This window comes from Tyto alba, unplaced genomic scaffold (genome assembly GCF_018691265.1).
Source record: "Tyto alba isolate M040663 unplaced genomic scaffold, T.alba_DEE_v4.0 Super-Scaffold_19, whole genome shotgun sequence".
In the NCBI taxonomy this organism is placed as follows: domain Eukaryota; kingdom Metazoa; phylum Chordata; class Aves; order Strigiformes; family Tytonidae; genus Tyto; species Tyto alba.
The window spans coordinates 6,635,962-6,657,213 of NW_024881281.1; the positions used below are offsets into that span (position 1 = coordinate 6,635,962).

A 21,252-nucleotide genomic window follows, 5' to 3' on the forward strand; every position below is an offset into this window, starting at 1 on the left:
AAAACTAGAACTTAAAATTGAATGTTTCACAGGTTCCTTGCAGAATAATTCTGAAAAAATAGTGCATATACTTAAATAATTGAGGTAACACCTCAGTTTCCAAAATCAGAATGGTTTGAGAAAACTAAAAGGGATTATGTTTGGCTGGCATAAATTTAATCTGCAAGTATTTGCTCAGGGTAGCTGTGAATGAAGTCTATATCTCTTTTTCCAGTGTCTCCTAGAATGAGGGGACTACAGATTCTCAGCCTTCCTGAGGTGTAGGAGTGCACAAAGACCTTTGCAGTTTTTGATACACAGCAGAGAGTGAGCAGGCCCTGGCACCTCTTGGACACAGTGTCAGGTATCCTATTTACTCATTTGTATTGTGCCCACGGATATGCGTTCCTGATATGTGACTGAGGGCACACATCTAAAGCACCATTTAAAGCCCTTTTTTTAATGGTTTATTGCCTCATGATTCATTTTAACACATTATTTCAGTTGGTGAACAAGAGTTTTAAGGTGTATAAAAATAACATAACTGCATGGTTTTCTTACAAATAAATTTAAAAATATAACGATATTTATATCGTTGTTTGCCTACCCAGAAAATTGGTAGTCTGTTTCCATGAGACATTTTGGGCCCCAACTCTTCTTAAAATCTCAGGATTTTCTAGTCTAAATTCCATAAAGGGAAAAACAAAGACAGCATGTCTGGACTAAGGTGAAAATTATGTGTCAAGTCTAGGAAAAAATTACTGTTTTCAATTTGGTTGAAATAAGATCAGAAAATGCTGATTTTGTTGAAATTTGGAATCACTATATACCTTTACCTCAGAACTGCTTGTAAATACACAGTACCATTACCAAAACAGTTCTGATAGGGACCCCAAAGATGCCAGCAGTAAACAGTCACCATATATTTGTGTAAATATACTAAAATTCATTGTGAGGATAACACATCACCTCTACACTTCATGACTCTTGACCATAAAAGCCTGTTTTTCAGCAACAGAGATTAATTTTATATGGGAGCTGTGCACAATAAATTAATTTGTATCAATTTAGGAACTTTTTTGTGATCCTCATGTTCAGCAAGTACTCAAGTTACAGAGAGCTCAACAACATAAATAAACGAGGCCACTTTAAGCATAATTTGTTAAAAGTGAGGTACGTGTTTGATACACTTGCTAAATTACAGTGTATTGTCTAAACACTTCAGATATTTTTGAATGCACTTGTTACAGATGGCATGCAAATATTTGGAAGTTGGTTGGGGATTTGGCAAAGTTTGAGGAGTAAACAGTCTAATGCAGGAAAATACTCAAAGCATAATTTGTTGATGCAATCCTTGCTTCTCCTTTGCACCCTCAACTTTTACATGAGTTTTTTCAACTGCTACTGCATCCAAAAACCATTGATGGAAGGAGACGGAAAGGAGGGGCAGTAGGTTTCTGCATGAACCGTGTGTGACATCAGCCTCCTGAGAAGTTTTGCTAATACCAGTGTGAGGTTAAGTAGCAGGAGGGCATGGCTGTCAGGGCAGTGTGGAAGGGCATATAGAACCTCTTCCTTTTGGCTGCAGCAAACTCTTAAATTGTCTCCGGTAATCTAATTAAAAGGCACTCTTGGATTGCAACTCTGCTGCAGCAAAGTTGTATGAACACTGAAGCAAAGCTGGGGAAGTACTTTTACCTATGACAATTAAATTTTTTCCATCTGAATCTGATAGAATAATCATTATTGTGTGGAGACTTAACAGGAAAACTTGGCTGGTATCTCAGTAGGCTTAAATGCAGTCACTCATTTAACAAGCAACATCCCGCTTGGAGACTCCATGAAACAGTATTGACTGAGAAAGTTCTGTAGCAGCCAGCCAACTGAATACGCATCAACTAAACTACGAGGAGCCACCACTGCAATGGAGTGACTAAGAAAACTTATGTCCTTGCCCTTACCAGCAAGGAAAATTATTATGGCAGTACTAACATTATCAAGACTGGCCCTCATATACTTTTAGAAACAATGGACAGTGAAGCAAGTAGTGTTTTTAATCGGGAACATACAACATGACCTTTTCCATGCAGCAAAAGCCTGTGGAACTAGGAAGAACCTCCAGAAGGACAAATGTTTTGAGGGGTTTTGAATACCATTAAATTAACACACACACCCTGCTGAGCTAAGGAACCCACTGGTGTGGAGATAGAACTGTTCTTTGGTGTACACCCCAAATTAAACTGGCTGGCTCCAGGTCAGTATTACCATCAAGACTGTTACCCTCGAGGGCCTAGAGGCCACTGCTCCCTTGCCGTTTTTAAGGATTACAATGGCAAAATAGAGTGCAATGCAGAGTCACATTAGAAATGTTCTCCCACATGGGACATAATCATTCTGGTCCTGAGTTTCTGTGCTTTACCCCTTGACAGTACACTGCACATCTTAGCCTTTCACTGAAATAGTGCTCTCCACTAAGTCCTTCTGAACCATTAGTAGACTCCTGTATGAGATTCTTGCTGGTATTAACTTGTATACTGAATGCATGTTTTTACTGACAATTCTAAGCATGAATAAACAGCTTTTTATCTTTCCAGACACACACATCCAAAGAATCCCTAAATGACTTCCTAATACATCTGTGTAGGTAGAAGTGAGATTAATAGCTATGAAGTCCCATCTTAACATTCCTCATGAGTCCTCTTTTGCAGTGAGAATATACTTTTCCTCCCTCACACCCTTGACTCAAGCAACTCATTGATTACCGAAAGTCACCTTGTTTCAAAAAAGCTGTATTTTGCTGGATGATAAATTGTTTTAATTACCTTGGTGTGTCTTATGTCTGCTGGCATTACATTTGTTTTCATATGAGTATGGGCAATTAATAAGGGCCACAGCTACAGCTTTATTTTTAGATTATTAAATGCAAGTATTCCAATGATGGCTGATTGAGAATGACACCAGGTCAAAGTTTTGGCTATACTTTTATTTACTTCACGTACTATGAACATATACATTACATGCTACAAAAAAATAAAAAAAAGACTTTAACTGTCAAGAAAGTGGATAGTGTTATAATACAATGGCACATGTTCATATTTTTCTTCAAACTGGTTTGGTTAGAATCCTTCCCCAAAACCATTAACAAAATGAAGTGTTTTAGAATGATTAGAAATATTTTCATTATTAACAAATACAATTCAAACAGATTAACAAGATTTAACCAGGTCAAATATTAGTAAAAAGGCTGGGGTTTACCAAAATGAAATATATATTAAAAAACCATAGCAGCCAGTTGTACTTTTTAGTGTGATATAGGGTGTAAATGCACCAGAAGAACACAGTGTAATTGAGCATTCTGCTTTCACGGTGTATTTCTAGAAATGATTATTCTCGTTCTAACACCTGCCTATGCACAAGAGACCAAAACACAGCCAAGTAGAGACAAAAGATTGTGACCAACATTCTTAGCAATGATTTTTTTTCACGCATCAGGGAGAAGGGAGGGAACAAATAGAAGAGGATAAACAAAGGCCACAAAAGGATTTAATCTACATGTTCATGAACATATGTTCTACCTATTTTCCTTTAAGAGCTTGATAAGTTGAAATGTCTATTTTGTCCAAATGCAAACATACTCATTTCTATCACCTATGAAACAAAATCACATTTCAGCTTAGAACTGAAGAGTGGAAAACAGTTGCATTAATGTATCAGTTGACTAAGAAAAACTGCTTGACAAGAACTTAGGATTCTAGTGTAACAGCAGCTATTAAGACTCCTCAAGTTTCCTTTTTTATTTTTCCTCTTTCAAAGTATACAAATATTCGCAATTTATACAGTCTTAACAAAAACACATCTACAAAGTTTTCAGGGTATTTGCTAGTTAATTCAGTTTATGTCTTTCATACTAAAAAGGCAAGATTTGCATAATAAAACTCTCAGAAAAACGTTCTTTTGGTATTTTAAAATAATTGCTGATTGGAAAGGTACAAACATATGGGCTTTCATTAACTGCAATTGGAAAAATAATACAACAAACTGTTACTCTAAGTACAAACAGTTCATTATGCTTCTTTTGCAATACCTGAAGAAAAATATAAGCATATACGGGCAACTGATAAACTCAGTGTTAAGTCTGTTATTTAGAGTGCAGCTATTGGAAAAAAACAAAAACAAAAATAAAACATCAGTCATAGTAAATATCAAGGTCAGAGGAAAAATGCAAATTAGCCTTAAAGAAACCAATGTGTTACAGAACCTAGTTTCTCAACTTTTTTCCTCCAAGTAAATTTTGTACTAAGCTAAAAGAGATCCCACAATCACTGGCATATCAACCTGAATAGCAATCCAAGATAGAATGGTACTGCAGTTCTTTTGTTACCATTCTTCTTACACCACTGTCACAACTGTCAGTTTTCTAATAATCTTCAGTAGTGCTTCTGAGATTGGTGATGGAAAAGTATGATTAATGTACATTGGCGTTAGTCTACAGAATTAACGAGTGCCCATTACCTGAAAATTAGACTTGCTGATGGATTAGTTTTGAAGTAAAACAACTAGTACTTAAATATAACAGAAATATTATAATTTCCAGCATGTTACACAGTTCTGAGGTAAAGTGTTACCAGTATTCTGTTGTACGGGTCAGCGCCTTGCAGCAACAGCCTTTGCAGTGGGAACTAGCCCTTGCAGCATTTACAACCAATGAGCCATTCTAGTCACATAGTTTGTATCAACCAAAATAACATTTTCTGTTTGATACTATTTAGGAAAACTGTTCTGTATGGATTACACTGTAGTCAAAGTTACAAAATTTGTTTGCTGAAGTTTGGTCACTAGAGTGCTGTGCTTGGAAAACAATCCAGGGTACAGGCAAGGGATAGTTACTTCAGTGTTTAATTTCAGTTTACAAAACTTACTGAATCCATTCTGATTTATGTTAGAGAAAACCAGATAATTAGAAGAACAGACAAAAAAAAAAAAAAACAAAACAAAAACAAGTAGTGCATAATACCACCTATTCAATGCACTGATTTTCATAATGAACTAGGAAGCCATATTTACTCTATTATGCCTTTTGAGAATCAATCCAGAAGCATACAAGTATTTTCCATTAGTTTATTAAAAATAAATCCTCATGAATTCACTATCAAATATTTTACAGATGGGAATTAAAACCAAAAGAGTTCCCAGAATAACTTTAAAATAAAAATAATATTTGGTTTGTCAGTTCACCATGTTTGACACTGATTTGTACTGTAAGAGTATTGTACAATAGGAGTATTGAAGAACTCTAGAAAAATTAAAACTGGCCCTATATAATTTAATTTTATTGGAAAGCAGTGTCAATATTTTAGTATATTTAGTGAATCAAACACTGCTTTAAAGCTATGCATTAAAGTGCTATGCACATATTTTTCAGCACTGATATGGATGTTTACACTTCCATAAGCCTTATATTTGTGGATAAAAAGAGATATTGGTGTGTTAATTGAAATTTTATTTTAAAATCAGCTGCTATGTTTGAAGCATCAACAGTACAGAAGAAATCAATCTAGTGTCCACAAGCTTCTATAATTCCGAGGTTGATTTGACCTGTCATTTACCATTAAAATGGCAAGCATCTGTAAATCATAATGCTCTCCCCAATGGACTCTACATAAATCTGTACTGTGCATAGTTAACTGACCATGCAAAGTACTATATAGCCTTTCTAGGACAGAGAACTCAGGATGGGGAAAAAAAAAAAAGTAATGGAGAAAGCTCCAGGATAAATTTCTATCTATATATTGAATTGTCTAAGGTTGATGTTCATTGCCTGAGGAAGAAGCAACATAAGCAATGGGACCGGAGAGAGCTATAAATGTTATCATAACATCTACATTACTGCTTTCTCCAACTGCTGCTGCTGGCAAGGTCCAGTCTGCTGTGCACATGGACATAAGCAGGCATTACAACCTATAATCACGTACTAGTTCTGCCACTTGACACACAAGTTATCTACTGTCGTACCCTGAATTACATGACCCTCGATTAAGGAATGGTGGTGTTCAGTCCCAGGGGTTTGCAGGTTATCAGAATGCTTATACAAGCAATACCGCTTTCAACATCTGTTGGAACATAGTCTTGATGGCATCTGCAATAAAACAAGTTGAGATTGTTCCCATCTGTAAGCGCAACTGTTGAGCCACACTCAGCTGAAGTCCTCGTCAGGATTCTGTTGATCCAGCAGGCGGACATGTGTGAATGGAAAGTGGCCGCGTCTGCCATTACATTCTCCTTCCCACTGACCACTCACATTAATCTTTGTGACCTTTACCAGCTCACCGACCTGCAGGGTAAGAAATAAGCGTTACAGTTCATAAAAACACGTAGGATGAGCTGCTACCCTTCCCCTTTGGTATCATATCACCCAAGTGTGCCAGATACACTTCTATAAAAAGTAGTTTTAGTCTTGACCATTTTTGATACACCAGTCTACGACCCAACCTGAAGAAAGTAGAGAGAGAAAGAAGTGTACCTAGATTAGGTGAGAACTGCCTAAACTGAAGAGCCTGCCATCCAACACCAATTTTTCAGAGCACTCTTGGGACTTGACATCAGCTGGTATCACAATAAGTCCATCTTGCTGAACTGACAGAGGCTTGCACTTTGCTTATACTTCATCAACAACCTCATTAAGGGAGGTGTACAAAGTGAACACTAATCTGCAAGCTAAACAGATCCTTCATTTTGAAATACCACTATGTGCTTTTCAGGTAGTATTGAAAAAGTTCAGGATAAGCAAGAGCTTATATACATACATACATATATATATATATGTATGTATAACCACAGATTATAAAACACTGAGAGAATACACAGAGGAAGTGTAGTGGTGGAGGTAATAAGAGGTACTGCCATAAGGCTGCACAGTTCTTACTCTGAGCATCTGCAGCTAGCCACTACCAGAGACAAGGCCAGATGGTATTTCAGCCCTGCTCACCATGGATTTCTCACATAAATTCCACGTGTATAGTAAAGACAATTGATGCCCTGTTTCTCTTATACTCAAATTGTTTGGCTAGAAAAGAACATAATGGTTACTACGGACTGATGAAACAATATGCCCTAGTTTGAAAGTATCCAGTTCTAATCTACTACATTAAATAAAAGCCCAGGAGCATATCTCATATTCTAATCTCCACCCCAGTAGTCACATAACCAATTCTAAAGGTATTGTCTCCCTTTGACAAAGGTGGAAAACTGCATAGCAGTCACTTTCCCAAGGCTGTGCAGTCAGGTAGTTCAAGTTGAGGCCACCAGTCTAGGTCTAATCAGTACCTAACTGTTGAATCTTGAACGGTACTTTAATGAAGTAGCACTTATACAACCTAATAAAGGACAATTTACATTGTAAAGACAGTCACTGGAGAGTTAACAAATGCAACGCTGAAATGCCGTCTACCCACTTCTACCCCTCCATATAGAATTTTATCAATAATCTTATTTACAAGTAACATACAACAGTTTTCAGAATTCTTCCCGGGTCACAGATATACTCTGTTTTCTGTCACTAATACTGTAAATAAACCCTCAAGGCATGGCCACAAGCCTTACTGCATTTCATCCTGGAATTCACTGAATATACAGCTACTAGTTTACACAGATGCTCATCACTGTTTCAAATTAATCCAGAACAGAATCTCATTATTCTCACTTTCCAGGCAGTGAATGAAGAACAAGGAAAACTATTTAAGAAGTTGCCAGTCTCCATTAAATTTACAGGTTTTAATCACTTGCAATCTTTTGCCAGAACAGCTTTTAAACACTTCATAAATTCAAACCACTACATGGACATTTAATTAAGCTTCCCATATCTCTGATGATTACTTATCTGGTAATGAGAGGCACACGCTTGGGACACTTGCTGTAGCTTTATTTTTTCCTTTTGTAGTTATTAGTATAGACATTTAAAATGAGTCATATTTAGAAGAAAATCTTTTTATGTATTTGCTACAGGCAAAAAGAAAGCCTTCCTTGACTACTGAATGCTAGTTTCAGCTCTTTAGGAATTTAATCAAGCAGTATGTATAATTTTGCTACTGCTAATAATCACTGGGGGGTTGTACCAATAAAACTCCTCTGTTGACCAAAACAATATATCAGCTATAATTTAAAAAGGATAAGATTAAGTGTGACAATACTAGAAGCGGAAAATCTTATTTCCTAATCACAACCATTACAAGAACACTACCCTAGATAATTTTAAATTGCTTCAGACCTGGATATAATATACGTATCAGCCTTCAACAGAAAAGTACATAACCTCCAACCCACCAGGAAAGAAAAAGCACAAATTGAACTTAAGCTTGCTATCTGCAAGATATTTTTCTTAGACTGCTGGCCTCTGCTCTTAATTGAGTATCATAAACTCTATGTGAGCATGAAGTAGTATATCTTGAATACCTTATGACAAACTCACCTGCAAAAGGTAAGTTCAACAGTGTAAGATAATGAGTTAAATATGGGATACTTGTGACAGTCCCTCACTCCCAGAAGCATCCTGTAGCTGTTTGTTCTTCAGGGGTGTTTTAGAGTCATTGCGGCAAAGCAACACCCATTTATTCATTCTCCTTACTGTAAGAAGCTACACTCGAAATGTCCATTTCAATAATTGTTAAAAGAAAGACCTCTGAGTTTAAATATTCCTTTTTTACAGTTACAGTAATTTCATTTAGCAACTACTCTTTGATACAATCTCTCATTCACATTTAATTTTTACATCTATATCTATCTATCTCTCTCTATATATATATATATCTTTACACCTATCAAAGCAGGACTAAGTAACCATGGATCATTTCACAAATGCCAGCTTAGTAACATGGCTCCATTAATTCCTTAATAGCTTACATATCTTTCTAGATCTGCTTCAAAACTCTGTGTATTAATCTATAGTTCCAATACTCTTCTGAAGACAATACAGAAAACCTTTCAAAAACATTAGTCATTATTACAAGTGCTGGAATTTTAAAACATTTAGACTGGAAATGGATGTTCTCTCTGAATTCTCATCACTGTTAATGCTGACTTATGGTACCAGTAGTCTGTCGTGCATCATCCCACCAAGCACAGCCCCTCAAGAACAACACTGTACCCTGCTATAAAGCCAGATTTGTCTCAGTCTTCATCAGAAGTTTTAAAATTAAATATATCCCATATGTTTCAAAGCAAAACTGAAGGTTCATGTGAAGACCTCTGTATGCTGTGGTTTTATTCCATGTACTCCTCTTTGGTAAGGTCAAGATGGCAGAGTTCTGCTACTGTTACAAAGAAAAAAAATAAATCGATCCATCTCAGAGTCATGCATGACATCAATCTTCCCTCTTCTCCTCATTAATATAGACTGACAACTTTTTGAATAGGTCCACTTACAAGCAACATAAAAGTTATCTTCTCCTGCTGAATCTTTTTTCCATAATACAGCACAGCCTTTATTAGAACATCATTTGCTCTGATCCTCCTTCCCTGAGCTCTTCAAAACCATGTCAGTTTAAAAATAATAGAACAGTACAGATGCTGTTTGGAGTTTGGGCCAAAAATGTTTGATGTTAAGAATCTATTTTCCTAAGGGAAACAGTGGGATCCACCCCCACCCATGAATATTGCCAGATTTAAGGATAAGAGTTTTCATTTGGAAAGAATCCCACTTTCTATATATATATCGTTATTAAGAGGTCTGGGCAAAAACAGACTGATAAGATTTACGTAATGCTTTCTACTAAGTTATCTAAGGAAGAGATCTCTAAATAAACAGAGAAGCAACACCATGAAGTGAAAGGGAATGTGAAAGGAGACAACAAGAAACAGTACTTTGATAGACAGGCTGAAGAAAAACGGAGAAAGGAAAGTACATATTGCTATTTTTTCCTGTACAGACATTGAAAGCAACTCAGTAACATTGTGATTCAAAATGATAAAAGCTGCAAAGAAGCTAGGAAAGCCTACTAGAAATAGTGATAAATGGCTCACATTTTAAAACTAAAATTCCCAGTATTATACACAGAATAAAGAACCACCACTATTATTGCCTTTCTTAAATGTAGGGCTGTAGCAAGATGAGTACAGATCATCCTAAGAGGTTCAACGTGTCAACTAGTAAGTATTTAAATAAGTTTACAAGGCCTACAAAAGCCATTGTTCTAATACAAAGGTAGAAAGACACTTTAAATCTTATTTACATCCTCACACAGAGGAGCTGAGCCTACACACTTCTCAGTTTCCACCTCCCAAACACTTCAGCTATCCAGCTTATTATCGTAAAAGACACTAGTGGTGCAAGCCAGCTCAGGAGAGATACTCTCCATGAAACCACGCTTTCTAAAGCACAGAATACTTGATGGATCATGTGAGTTTTAGTGAAGAGGACTGAACTAACAGAAGATCAGCCATGGCACTCACAAAATGTTCTTCAGCATGTAAAGGACTTTGCTTTCACTCAAAGTTGCTTATGATAGCCTGGATTATCGGTATTTTCCCACTGTCTATTTCACTCCATGCTACCGAACTGTAAATTGGGCAGTGTTGTGGGGTTCTGTTTTAAGTGAAATAAAATGTAAAGTTAAGCTTAAGAGAACACTAGTAGTACACCAATAAATAAAAGCTTAAAAATGAAATCCAGTAGGAAAAGCAAAAGGTTTTGATAAATATGCCACAACATAATATCCAGTGGCTCAAAGAAAATCTAACATCTGGTAATTGCAACAGTCAACAATGACATTCAGGAATATTTCCAAGCTCCAGGAGGTAACTGGGTGAAGAAAAAAAAAAAAAAAAAAAAAAAGGGAAAGAGACAGCATTTTAGGCTGCATGAAAGTCTGAAAGTTAAAATCTTTGCACATTTCCCCAAAATCTGACAAGTTGGCATAAATTTCTATACATGCTTCCCAACCCCAAAATTTACATTCTATTATTTCCTGGCTCTCTTTTGATTCAAAAATATAACAGAAAGTATAGAAACTCAGAACACATTTACATTGCTTCCCTAGACAAATTTTTACCTACAGCAGAGAAATGTCACATCTCCCAGGTTGTACATCAATTATCAGATCTGAAGAATGTGCTGCATTTGCCAATCCTGTACTAAAGACACATACCTATAGTTGCCACATCACTGAAGTACTGAAGTGCCTTTTGTGCTCTGCACAATTAAATTAAGTATTTGAGAGTGAAGAGGAGATGCTCTGACTCAGCACAGAAACTGTTTTTTCCCAAGTACTTAAAATGTTATATAAACAGGAAGTCAATTAGGTATCAGGAAATTCCAGAGCCTTTAGCTCAAAGAAAGCCTAAATTAAAAGGATACAATTTACATATCATCCTAAGGCAAAGGTCTGCCACTGAGAATACCTTAGTCTCAATTTCCTCAAATGTAACTTGCTGGATAACTATCTGATGTGTAGAGATAGAGCATTCTAGTCTCCTTGTTAAGAGGGAAAAAAAAATAGGGCATGTACAAGTACTTGATCATATCAGGAAGTCAATCAACCTTAGGGAAACTCACTGCTTTATTACAAATCATACTCCATCAATCACTGCTTTACACTAGATCTCCCTAATTAATCACAATATATGTTCCTGCTTCACAAACTAAAAGCCAAAGTAATCTGCTTGAGGTCAAGATGTTACAATAAAACCCTGTGTGTGATCATCATCTCAGTCTGTGTAATTTTAGAGTGACTATCAATGTTTTCACTGATTGCTTTTAAACTGCTGACAGATTGGGAAAAACAAACAAACAAATAACAAATAATCCAGCACACTTTTTAAAGATCGGGGTGAGGCAAGCCACAGGGAACACAGGTTCAGACACACAATTTGTGAACTGCTCCCTCTTCCTCCCCCCCTAAAATTAAGGCTTCAGAAGTGAAAACATAGATGGGGAAACACTTATGTTAGTGATGTTTGACAAAAGACATGATATTGGTTCAGTAACCTAAACATGCTGTAATGATCAAACTAGTCTACAAGTGACTCTAGTCACTCATTCATTAAAAAAAAACACCTTTATCTATAACTTATTAATCATGATGTAAAACCAGTATTACAATGCTTTTCCCTTTCTTATTCCTACAAAACTAAAATGTGATTGAAAGGGAAATCCCTTGAACAGATCTCTTCTTTCTAAGTTTTGCCCATTATGTACCTCCAAAGCCAAGGCTGTCTTGTCGTAGGCATTAGGGACTCGCTTCTGGATAACCCGGGCATAAATAGGGCCATTCTGAAGGTTAGGGAGCGGAGTGTTGATGCTGGGCTGGGCATAGGGCCCTGGCTCCGGCCCACCCAGTGGTTGTGGGTGGGAACTATCCTGGTTACCTCCAATCAGAGTAGATACTGAAGCAGAGGAAGGTCTATACTTCTCGACGTAAGGAACAGGTATCATTCCCCTCTTTCCTTCGCTGTCTTCTGCATTCCACCATTGCTCTTCAGGTTTATCCCGGATTCTCAGTATGTCTCCTTTCTTAAATGGAAGATCTTCTTCATCATTTCCATTAAAGTCAAAGAGAGCTCGCACATATTCTGCTTCCTCCTGCCTGAGGATAACGCCACTATTCTGCCTGGATCGGGAAACGGGTTCTATCAAGGTTGTAGTGTCCAAATAGTGTATTTTGTAGAATTCCAGTAAAGATGGCAAAGAATCAAACTCTTGGTCACCTATTCGAAATCTGGTGGGATTCAACCCTGAAAGAAGAAGGCAATACGTCAAAGAGAGCATACAACAGTTAAAACTGTCAATTAAACATCTGAGAAGACATTCACAGATAAATAATTTGATATTGAATTTTATCATCTTTAGACCAACATTCATCACATTCAACTCTTCTGTGTACTTATATTCAAAAACAGCACTACAATGACTGTGAGAACAGTTATATTTTTAAAGATTTTGTCAAAGAAGAAAAAAGAAATTGTTTGGCACTGCCAAACTTGACAAATTAGGGTAAAAATATCTTGTTTCCTCAAGTGTTATATGGACCCAACAGACAATGTTCAGTACATCTGAGTTGCTCAGGAGCCTGTACAACTTTCAGTAACAGACAACTCCCTTTTTCCTATTTTTATACTATAAACCTAGGAAGCAAATGACATTTTAGTACAATTCCAAGGAAGTTTTGTTTTGTTTTAAACTCTATTTTGCAGTTCAAAGTTATTTCAAAAGGACAACATTGCAGTGATGGTTATTTACCTGTTGTAATGTATCTTGGGTTAAAGGTGTGGACACTACAGAAAACTGCTTAGCACATCAGCAAACAATTTATGTGAATGAACAAATGAAGTTAATTTTCATTTTGATAAAAGGTACCATTAGAGAAAATTATGTATATCTTATGCAATGCAAAGCAACAACATATGTTTTCATAATGGGTATAATTCAGTCTTGTAATCTCAAGTCTTGTAGTTTCTTTGCCATATTTGTCAGATGAAGGCTAAACTATAATTCTGAGCCTCAAATACACTAAAATACAGATGATGTTCTTATTCAAGTCATTAGAAGTATCGAAGTGCAGATACCCCTTTCAGTTTTCAATCTGCATGCTGCGCTTTTTTTCCATTTTATGTTCTTCAGGCTCAGCTGGGGAAAAACATATGCATGATGTTCTATTTCTACCATGCACCATACACTGTGTAATCAGTTATGGGAAGAATTGTGGAAGGCTGGGGGAGGGTAGTGGAGAGGAAAAGATTTATGCTTTAATGAGTAACTCTTTCAGCAAGAAAGAGATGCTTACTTTGCAAGTCTGTTTCTCTGCAGGGAATATCTAACAGTTCCGAGACTAAGCTCTCAAGTACAAAGCTAGCAGAATTCTTCAAGCTGTCACTGATCCAAAACCCCTTCAAAGCAGCACTGTCAGCATGGAAAGCTAACATTACAAGAAGTTCTTTCAAGAGAGCAAAAAGGGGTTCTAACAGAGAAAAGGGCAGATTCAATAAGATCGACACAGACAAACATCCCATAAGTGAGTTTTGAAGTATCCTGAAGGAACACAAACATTAGTGAAGATAGTTACAGGAAATTCAAAGAAGCAGAAGTAAGTCATCAGAAAATGCATATTTACATGTATTAACAGCCCTGAAAGACTTCCAAAAGAAATGAGCAAAAATGCAATGAGCCAAAGCCCAAAAGTAGTATCATCAAAAAATTACAGAACACAAACTGGCATCACCAAGAGATAAGGCTAATGTAAATATCAGTAAGAAATATGAACCCAGCATGGAAAGTGAAGTAAGATTCCACCTTATTCTGCCAAAGCATAATGCTGAGAAGATGCAAAACCCCCTCAACTTTTGATGATGAGATGTAACTTACAGCTCTAGACTTAGCAAGAACTCTGGAACTTCATCTCAGTGGCAGTTCTTAGCTCTGTGGTCTCACAGGAGATGACTTCTGGCTGGACAGGCAGTATCCCTACACTACTTCAAAACAGCTCAAGTTCGCTACACAAACATATAATATGATCTGGAATGCTGTGCTTACACTAGTTTTGGAAGCGCGAAACCATGCTTTGTAACGAGTGGTATAGACCTTATGTTTCAAAGAGAGCTGGTGACAGAACATGAGCATGTATCTGCTACTATTTTATATGTGAACCTTTAAAGATTGAGGCTCATGCAGACACTTATGTCAAAAGAAAGAAGTCATAAAAACTCTAAGAGGACCAGGGAAGCAAAGATCTTTGAAGTCATATGGAGAAAATCTCAGATAAATTCACTGACACGGAACTTATTTCACACGACAAATCTAGAGCCCAAAGCTCTAAATTTACCTCTGTAAAACCTGATACAAACTGACTTAGGAGACTATTTCCAGCAAAGTAAGCATACACAGAAAAATCTTAAAACTCCTAGGAAATGAGCAGTTCATCAGTAACATTCATCAGCCTTGTCAGCACCAAAACCATCACTAGGATGAACGAGGTTTTCTGATATGTCTTTTTCCTTTGAACAGGTTCACCCTCTTGAATTAATGCATAACAGCCTGAAAGAGCTGCCAAATGTACCTGAATAAAGCCGGAGTTGGACTCTAAGAGGAAAGTCCACTGGAACCTTATGGATGGGAAAGGAGTGACTGAAATCAGTGTACTGTATCCTGGGCAAACACATTCTAAAAGGCATTGTGCACAACTGACGAATGAGAGAACACGGACCCTCCAAGTACATTCTAGGATCAGAAAGATCAATGCAATCTTTGAAAGGACAAACAGATAAGCAGCAGAAAGGAGACATTATCTTCACAGAGAGAACACTCCCATAATACCACATGCACTTTTGATGCTTTTGGTGGTTTTTTATTAAAAAAAAAAAAAAAAAAAAAAAACAAACAAAACACATAAGGCAGCTACAAAAATCCCAAGTCTGGAAAACCTCTTTGCAACAAGAAATCTACATGCTTAATCCAAATCAATTACCAAAGAACAGAAAGGCAGCAACCTGGGCACTGTCTGGAGAATTTAAATAGAAGACTTCTAAGTTCAGTTAAAATAGACATAAAAAGGATAAAAAAGTTGAAAGTCACAATTAGAAAAACACATGTTGGAAATAAAATACAGCTACACCTTACCAGGCAAGTGGTAGATTTTCCTTCAGTTTAAGTCTTTTGTGTATACTCTTATTCAGCTACAAAGTAATGAGCTGCGTGATCACTTACGTAGCAGGGAAATAATTCTATTCACTATGGCCTTCAAAGTTTTGTCATTCCCTGCTATAATGAAATGATTAACAGATTTCAGGCTCAGAGGAATTCTTCAGCTTCTTGTTTGAACTGCAACACTTCTCATACCTGCAGATCAATGGAAAAATTAAGGCAAGATCTACCACAAAAAAAAAGTTACAGCAACAAGGCAAGTGGTTTTTTGGAGATGTAGAGCTATTTTCCTTCATGATTCTGGGACAGTTTTCTTGAAGACACAAGTTTGAGCAGCACATTGTCCGCATCTTCTGAGGGCTCTCACGAAGAGGAGAAGTCGTGTGAAGGTAAATCTAGCTACTGGATGAACTTTAGTCACTTCCTATTAAAGTTGGACAACTGGAGTACTAGAAATTATCTTCCATTCTCCCCAGCTCTGCACAGTTGAAGAAAGAAGAGCTGTTCGGCTTGCACCTCTACCAGCAGCACCACTCAGCTCTGTAAGATGACTCCTTTGAATGAGAAGCACAAAGGGCTGAGTATCATCTTTCTTACTTACTCCATCCTAGCTCCATCTGTGCTAGGACTTAACCTGACTCCATCCATTTCAGCATGTCAGAATAGCTAGTGGAACCTCTGTTCTCAGGAAGGTGAGAAAAGAGTTAAAGTTCAAAGTGTCCCAGAATTAAAGAAAGTTTCAAATCTGGACCCTGTAAGTTCTCTGTTTATGACGCACATTCCCTCCTGACAAAACACTCTCTTACTGCGTTGGCTTCGTGTCGGTCTGGAAAAGATCACTTATATATGTTTTAAATATTGTACAGATACTGAGGAAGTAGAGATATAAAACACCTAATATTCTACTTCTTGAGAGTGCGGGCAGGTGGCGTAACTACAAAGCAACGTCTCACTTTCTCAGACGTCTCAGAGTTTTTACATTTCTCTCTTCATTCCAATTATATTGGTGCCACTAGGCAGTTTTCCCTTTATTCCTAAGCATTGGTAAGGTTTCCATTTCAGGGCAGGAAGGACCTCACAGAAATACAGGTTTTCATTTTTGTTTCTAGAGCTAGTCTGTAAGGGCACCCCTCTCCTCACCCTCAACTTACAAAGCATGTTTTGGGCAAGAAAAGCTGTCCTTATCATGCATGGTACCGCAACACAAGGCTCTCATTTCAAAGTAAGGCATCACAGCAATGTAAACCAGTTTTCTCCTGGAGCACATGGGAACTCTGCTATGAAGGCATCACATTCCAGCCTGTGTGCTTCCCCCACCCCCACAGGGACACCTTTTCCCCTTTAAGTACCTCCCTACTCACGCCTGAGCAAAACAAGTACCCATGAACACTCTATAAAAACAGTAAGACCCCACTCACTGGCTCCTGAGAAGAGCTCTAAGCACACCAGTAGAATATTCTTATAGAACTTACATACTGTCATTTCTGCAGATAACCAGGCAACGAGAGAAAAGTAGGTGTCTAATGCATACACTTTTCAAGCTTCCAAGAGTCTGCATTTTAAGGTCTTAATGTAAAAAAAAAAAACAAAAAACAAAACCAAACAAACAAAACCCACCCCCAAAAAATCCCAACTGTCAGAGTTAAATCATACTGCTCACACATATATAAAGCAATACATATAGAGTATGGATATCATTATGTAAATATTACATGATTCCAGGAAGTACAGTCTGATTTTTTTAAATCACAATGGAAGTGATTCAGAAGTGTAAGTTAAGCAGCACGGTCTTAAAATGCATAGTTGGTGAAAACACCACCTTCTACACTATATCTGTCATACTTTCCTACCTTAGAGATATAAAAATTTTACAACACTATAAGGTTTCTGGCTTTATTACACTGTACTTTCAATAGAACGCATATCTTTCTTTAGATATTTTAGGCATTTTGTTTTAGTGCATATCATACATTTTTATCCCAGACTCATATGTCAAATTGCAATCATATGATGTATTTAAATATTTCATCTATTGTCCATTACCACACTAATGCCTGCATGGAGTGCTTTGTCTCGTTTGGGATTTCTTTATCCCGTGACTGTGATATTTCATCACAAAATATACCCTAATTCCAATTCAGTTGTTAATCTCCATCTCCACTGGAAACAGAGTGTTTTTCTTTCCCATAATAATGATTTATCCTATTTCTTTTAACAGCCTTAAAACATTTCAGGAAGACGTAGCTATTTTGAGAAGTTCTATTAAATTCTTTTTTCCTTATGCTGAAAAATCACCTGCAAGAAGTTAGAAACTGCAGCATATCAAGCATAACATGAATTTAACAAAAAGTTGGCAAGTTTATTTTATACTTTAGAAATGGAAGAAAGTATCACATTTTTGTGATACTACGGCTTTTTATATTAGGGAAGCCAAAGCTCCTCATCCCATTCAATCAGTATTGAAGTTGGGTTCCCAGTATCCCCTGCACATATCAGTGTTAAAGCAATCATGACTTGCACACACTTACTAAGGCTAACAAAAATCAACCTAAGAACCTCATCTGGCATACTCGGATCTCCCAGTGAGAAGTGTGCATTTGCCAAACAATCAATTGCTAAAAAACCTATACCATACAATTAACACAGTAAAGTTGGTCTTCCTGATGTTTTAGCTTGACCACAATAAATCTGACAATATGCAAACATTTACCTCATTTACTGCATTAGTTTTCCTATCCAAATGTGAAACCACCTTCAGTCCTCTACCATCTCCCTCCCATTGCAGAACTTATTTCTGAATAATTCCTCACTTACTTTTTTCTGAAAGAAAAACTTAATTACACTTTAAGTGTAATTTAATATACACACACCCCCGCACCTTCTTTGGTTTGAGTGTGAAAAGAGAACAATATGAGCACGGAGGCATGATTTATTTAAAACTACTGAAATCTCTGCATAGGAGTATCTGTAGTGCAGGAGTGATGCATCAGCCTCATAACATCCAGGAGGGAAAAAAAAAAAAAAAAAGCAAGATACCAACCAAAACATAATTAAAATTTTTAACATATATTAAAAGGCTGCGTGCCAACAGCCTACACAGCTACAATAGCAGCTACTCTTCTAAAACACATAAACATTTAGAACAGAAAAAAATTACCTAAGGGGCATTTAGTGATTTTTAAAAAGAACACCAAAACTCCATAATGTTTTAATATTCATAAGATCAGCCAGCCCACAGAAAACCAGAAACGTTACTGAGCTTAATATAACACAATAAAAAAATTAGGATGGCTACATACTAAAGTGATACCACACTAACAGGTAAAACACTTTTTCCAGAGATGAGTTTCTCTCCAGAAAAAGAACTTCCCAGAAGCAACAAGCATACATACTCCAGTGATTTTTATCACTACTATCTTTAAAATCCTATTAGGCTGGGTTCCACAACAAACCATCCTGGTAACTTATTCTGCTCTATGTAACACCAGTCATGCATTTCAACATTTCGCACACCAAGACTCTGCAAACCTATGGCAATAAACCTCTGTCTTCATAGACATGAAACAACGGAGAATCCAACACATCTTGTGGCAAACCATTTCACTATCCATGGCAGTAATGACTTCTGATTTTACTTCCAGTTGAATTGAGCCATCTTTAACTTCTACCTTGTGAAGTTTTCTGTGACTTGAGTGCACTCTGCAGCTGTAGTAGGTGCCTGGGATAAAGAAGATGACTTCACACTTTCCCAGATTTGCCAATTTGAATTGCTTCCCTGAGCAGGGGACATTACTATATAATGGTGCAAACCTATTAGGAACAATTTTCTTAGGTTATCTCCTTCTTAGTCAACTACAGTCTGCGTGGAGACTGAAAAATCCTTTCCATAAGAAGTATTGTTGCATCTTCCCAATATAGGTCTCTTATTCCAACAATAGAACCACATCAGAAAGTGACTGTCTCTGTAACAATTCCTATACTGTTTACTTTCTGCCAAACAAGTTCACCAAATCTCTTATTACACAGGTTTACTACACTTCAAAATTATCTAGTGGTTCCTGAGATGCCAGCAATACACCCACATCATTCTGCAAGCATTAATATCCAAACTTGAGCAGTTCTGTTACCAACTTCAGCAATGTCCCCTGCAGGGATTCCACTGCCTTTGTATCACACGTTCTTATACATCTAAGGACACTGCATTGCTTGGGCCTCTTGTTCATTTAGTTACATTTGTACTTGCAGAAATGCTCCTTCTCATGCTACACTTTTTCCTCTGACACAATCAGTATCTTCTGCCCTATAAGCACTACCCTTAGAAACATCGTTTTCATATTCGATGTTAGGTTGATACAGAATAATAGCAAACCTTCCCTTTCAGGACACAGAGGAATAAAAAAATTGAACTCCATATCTGATTTAAAGGAACAACTGCCTTTATATTCCTGAAGAGTTCCCACTACTTAAACTACCCACATAATACTTTGATTCGTGACTTGAAATTTAGCTTCACAGTCTGCCTTCTAATGCAAAACTATTTTGTCAGAATTCAGACTTTTAGATGACACTTTCACAGAACCAGCCGCCAGCTGAGATGACATGCAAACATCTACCTGTAAAACTGTAACTACAGTTATTTGGTTTATGAAAACAAAAGAATATGGGAGCGCTACAGCAGCGGGATCTTTCAGGAGGGCTGCAATAAGCACTCAACTCCAGCATATGTTTAACTACGGTATTAGGTGGTTGGAAGGCAGGTGCAAGCAGGCGGCTCAGCGCGGTCAGTAGCCCCAACTGCAAAACACGACTTAATTCCACTACAAAAAGCTTCACGATTTGAAACAACGCCCGGGAGGAGAGCGGAACCGCCCGTGGGGCGGCGCGCCCGGGGGCTCGGCGGCCCCAGCTGCCCTCCCCGGGGCGGCAGGGGCTGGGGGGGACAGCACCGGCCCTGGGGGTCACTCACCCGGGGCCCCGGGGCCCTCGCCGCAGGCCCGCCGGCCTCCCGCCGGCCCCAGGCTGTTGACGATGTAGTGCGAGACGCGGGAGCTCTCGGACACCGACAGCACGAAGTCGCCGGGGATGGTGCCCGAGTCGCGCACCAGGAAGGTCCCGTGGCGCTGCCCCTGCAGCAGCGACACCGCCTCGGCACGGCTCAGCCGCCCCCAGTACCAGCTCGTCCGGTCCTCGGAGTCGAACTGCCCGGCCATGGGAGCCGCCCGCCCGCCCGCAGGCAGGCCGCACTCGGTGTGTCCCCCCCCCCCACACCGCGGGCCGCCGCCGCCCGCGGTGCCCCGCTCCGCGCCCAGCCCTGCCACCCAAAATGGCGGCCCCTGCCCTGCCCTGACGTACCGGATGTGACCGCACGCGGGAGACGAGGGGGGGGGGGGGATGTGTGACGTCATCTCCCCGCGCGACCCGGCCGCCGGGGGTGGGATCTGTCGGTTGGTTGGCGCGTGGCGCATGTGCTGTGGGCGGGGGCGCGCGCAGGGCGGGCTCGAGGCGGAGGCGGGAACGCGGCCCTGAGGGGAGCGGCGGAGCTGTGGGGGGTCTTCGCTCGCTGTGTGAGTCCCGGCGGGGATTGCCAGCGGCCGGGATGGTCTATTCTGGGTGCGGTGCGGGGCGGGGAGGGCTGTAGCGACCGTCTC

At 38.6% G+C, this 21,252-nt stretch overlaps 1 protein-coding gene across 5 annotated transcripts; it reads right to left on the bottom strand.

Moving 5' to 3' along the window:
- Positions 1-2,941: 2,941 nt before the first annotated feature.
- Positions 2,942-20,957, bottom strand: CRK (CRK proto-oncogene, adaptor protein). 5 transcript variants are annotated; one of them, XM_042791710.1, is made up of 4 exons: positions 20,571-20,957; positions 12,167-12,702; positions 9,178-9,281; positions 2,942-6,311 (listed from the first exon to the last, which is right to left on the bottom strand). In XM_042791710.1, the coding sequence occupies exons 1-4, from the start codon at positions 20,812-20,814 to the stop codon at positions 6,173-6,175; spliced, it is 1,023 nt and encodes a 340-aa protein (XP_042647644.1). In that variant the 5' UTR covers positions 20,815-20,957; the 3' UTR covers positions 2,942-6,172. The 5 variants fall into 5 exon arrangements, 3 of the variants coding, with proteins under 3 accessions (XP_042647644.1, XP_042647642.1, XP_042647643.1); XR_006165241.1 differs by having other exon boundaries at positions 6,276-6,310; positions 9,119-9,284; positions 20,571-20,880; XR_006165242.1 differs by lacking the exon at positions 2,942-6,311 and adding an exon at positions 6,317-7,352 and having other exon boundaries at positions 9,119-9,284; positions 20,571-20,880.
- Positions 20,958-21,252: the final 295 nt, after the last annotated feature.

Bases quoted from the DNA above. Each gene is read 5' to 3' on its own strand.
- CRK (XM_042791710.1), bottom strand. From the start codon at position 20,814: ATGGCCGGGCAGTTCGACTCCGAGGACCGGACGAGCTGGTACTGGGGG. The intron at 12,703-20,570 runs GTGAGTGACCCC...TTCTTCTTTCAG, and splicing joins CGAGGGCCCCGGGGCCCCGG to GGTTGAATCCCACCAGATTT. The intron at 9,282-12,166 runs GTACATAATGGG...TTGTAACAGTAG, and splicing joins AGACAGCCTTGGCTTTGGAG to CAGAACTCTGCCATCTTGAC.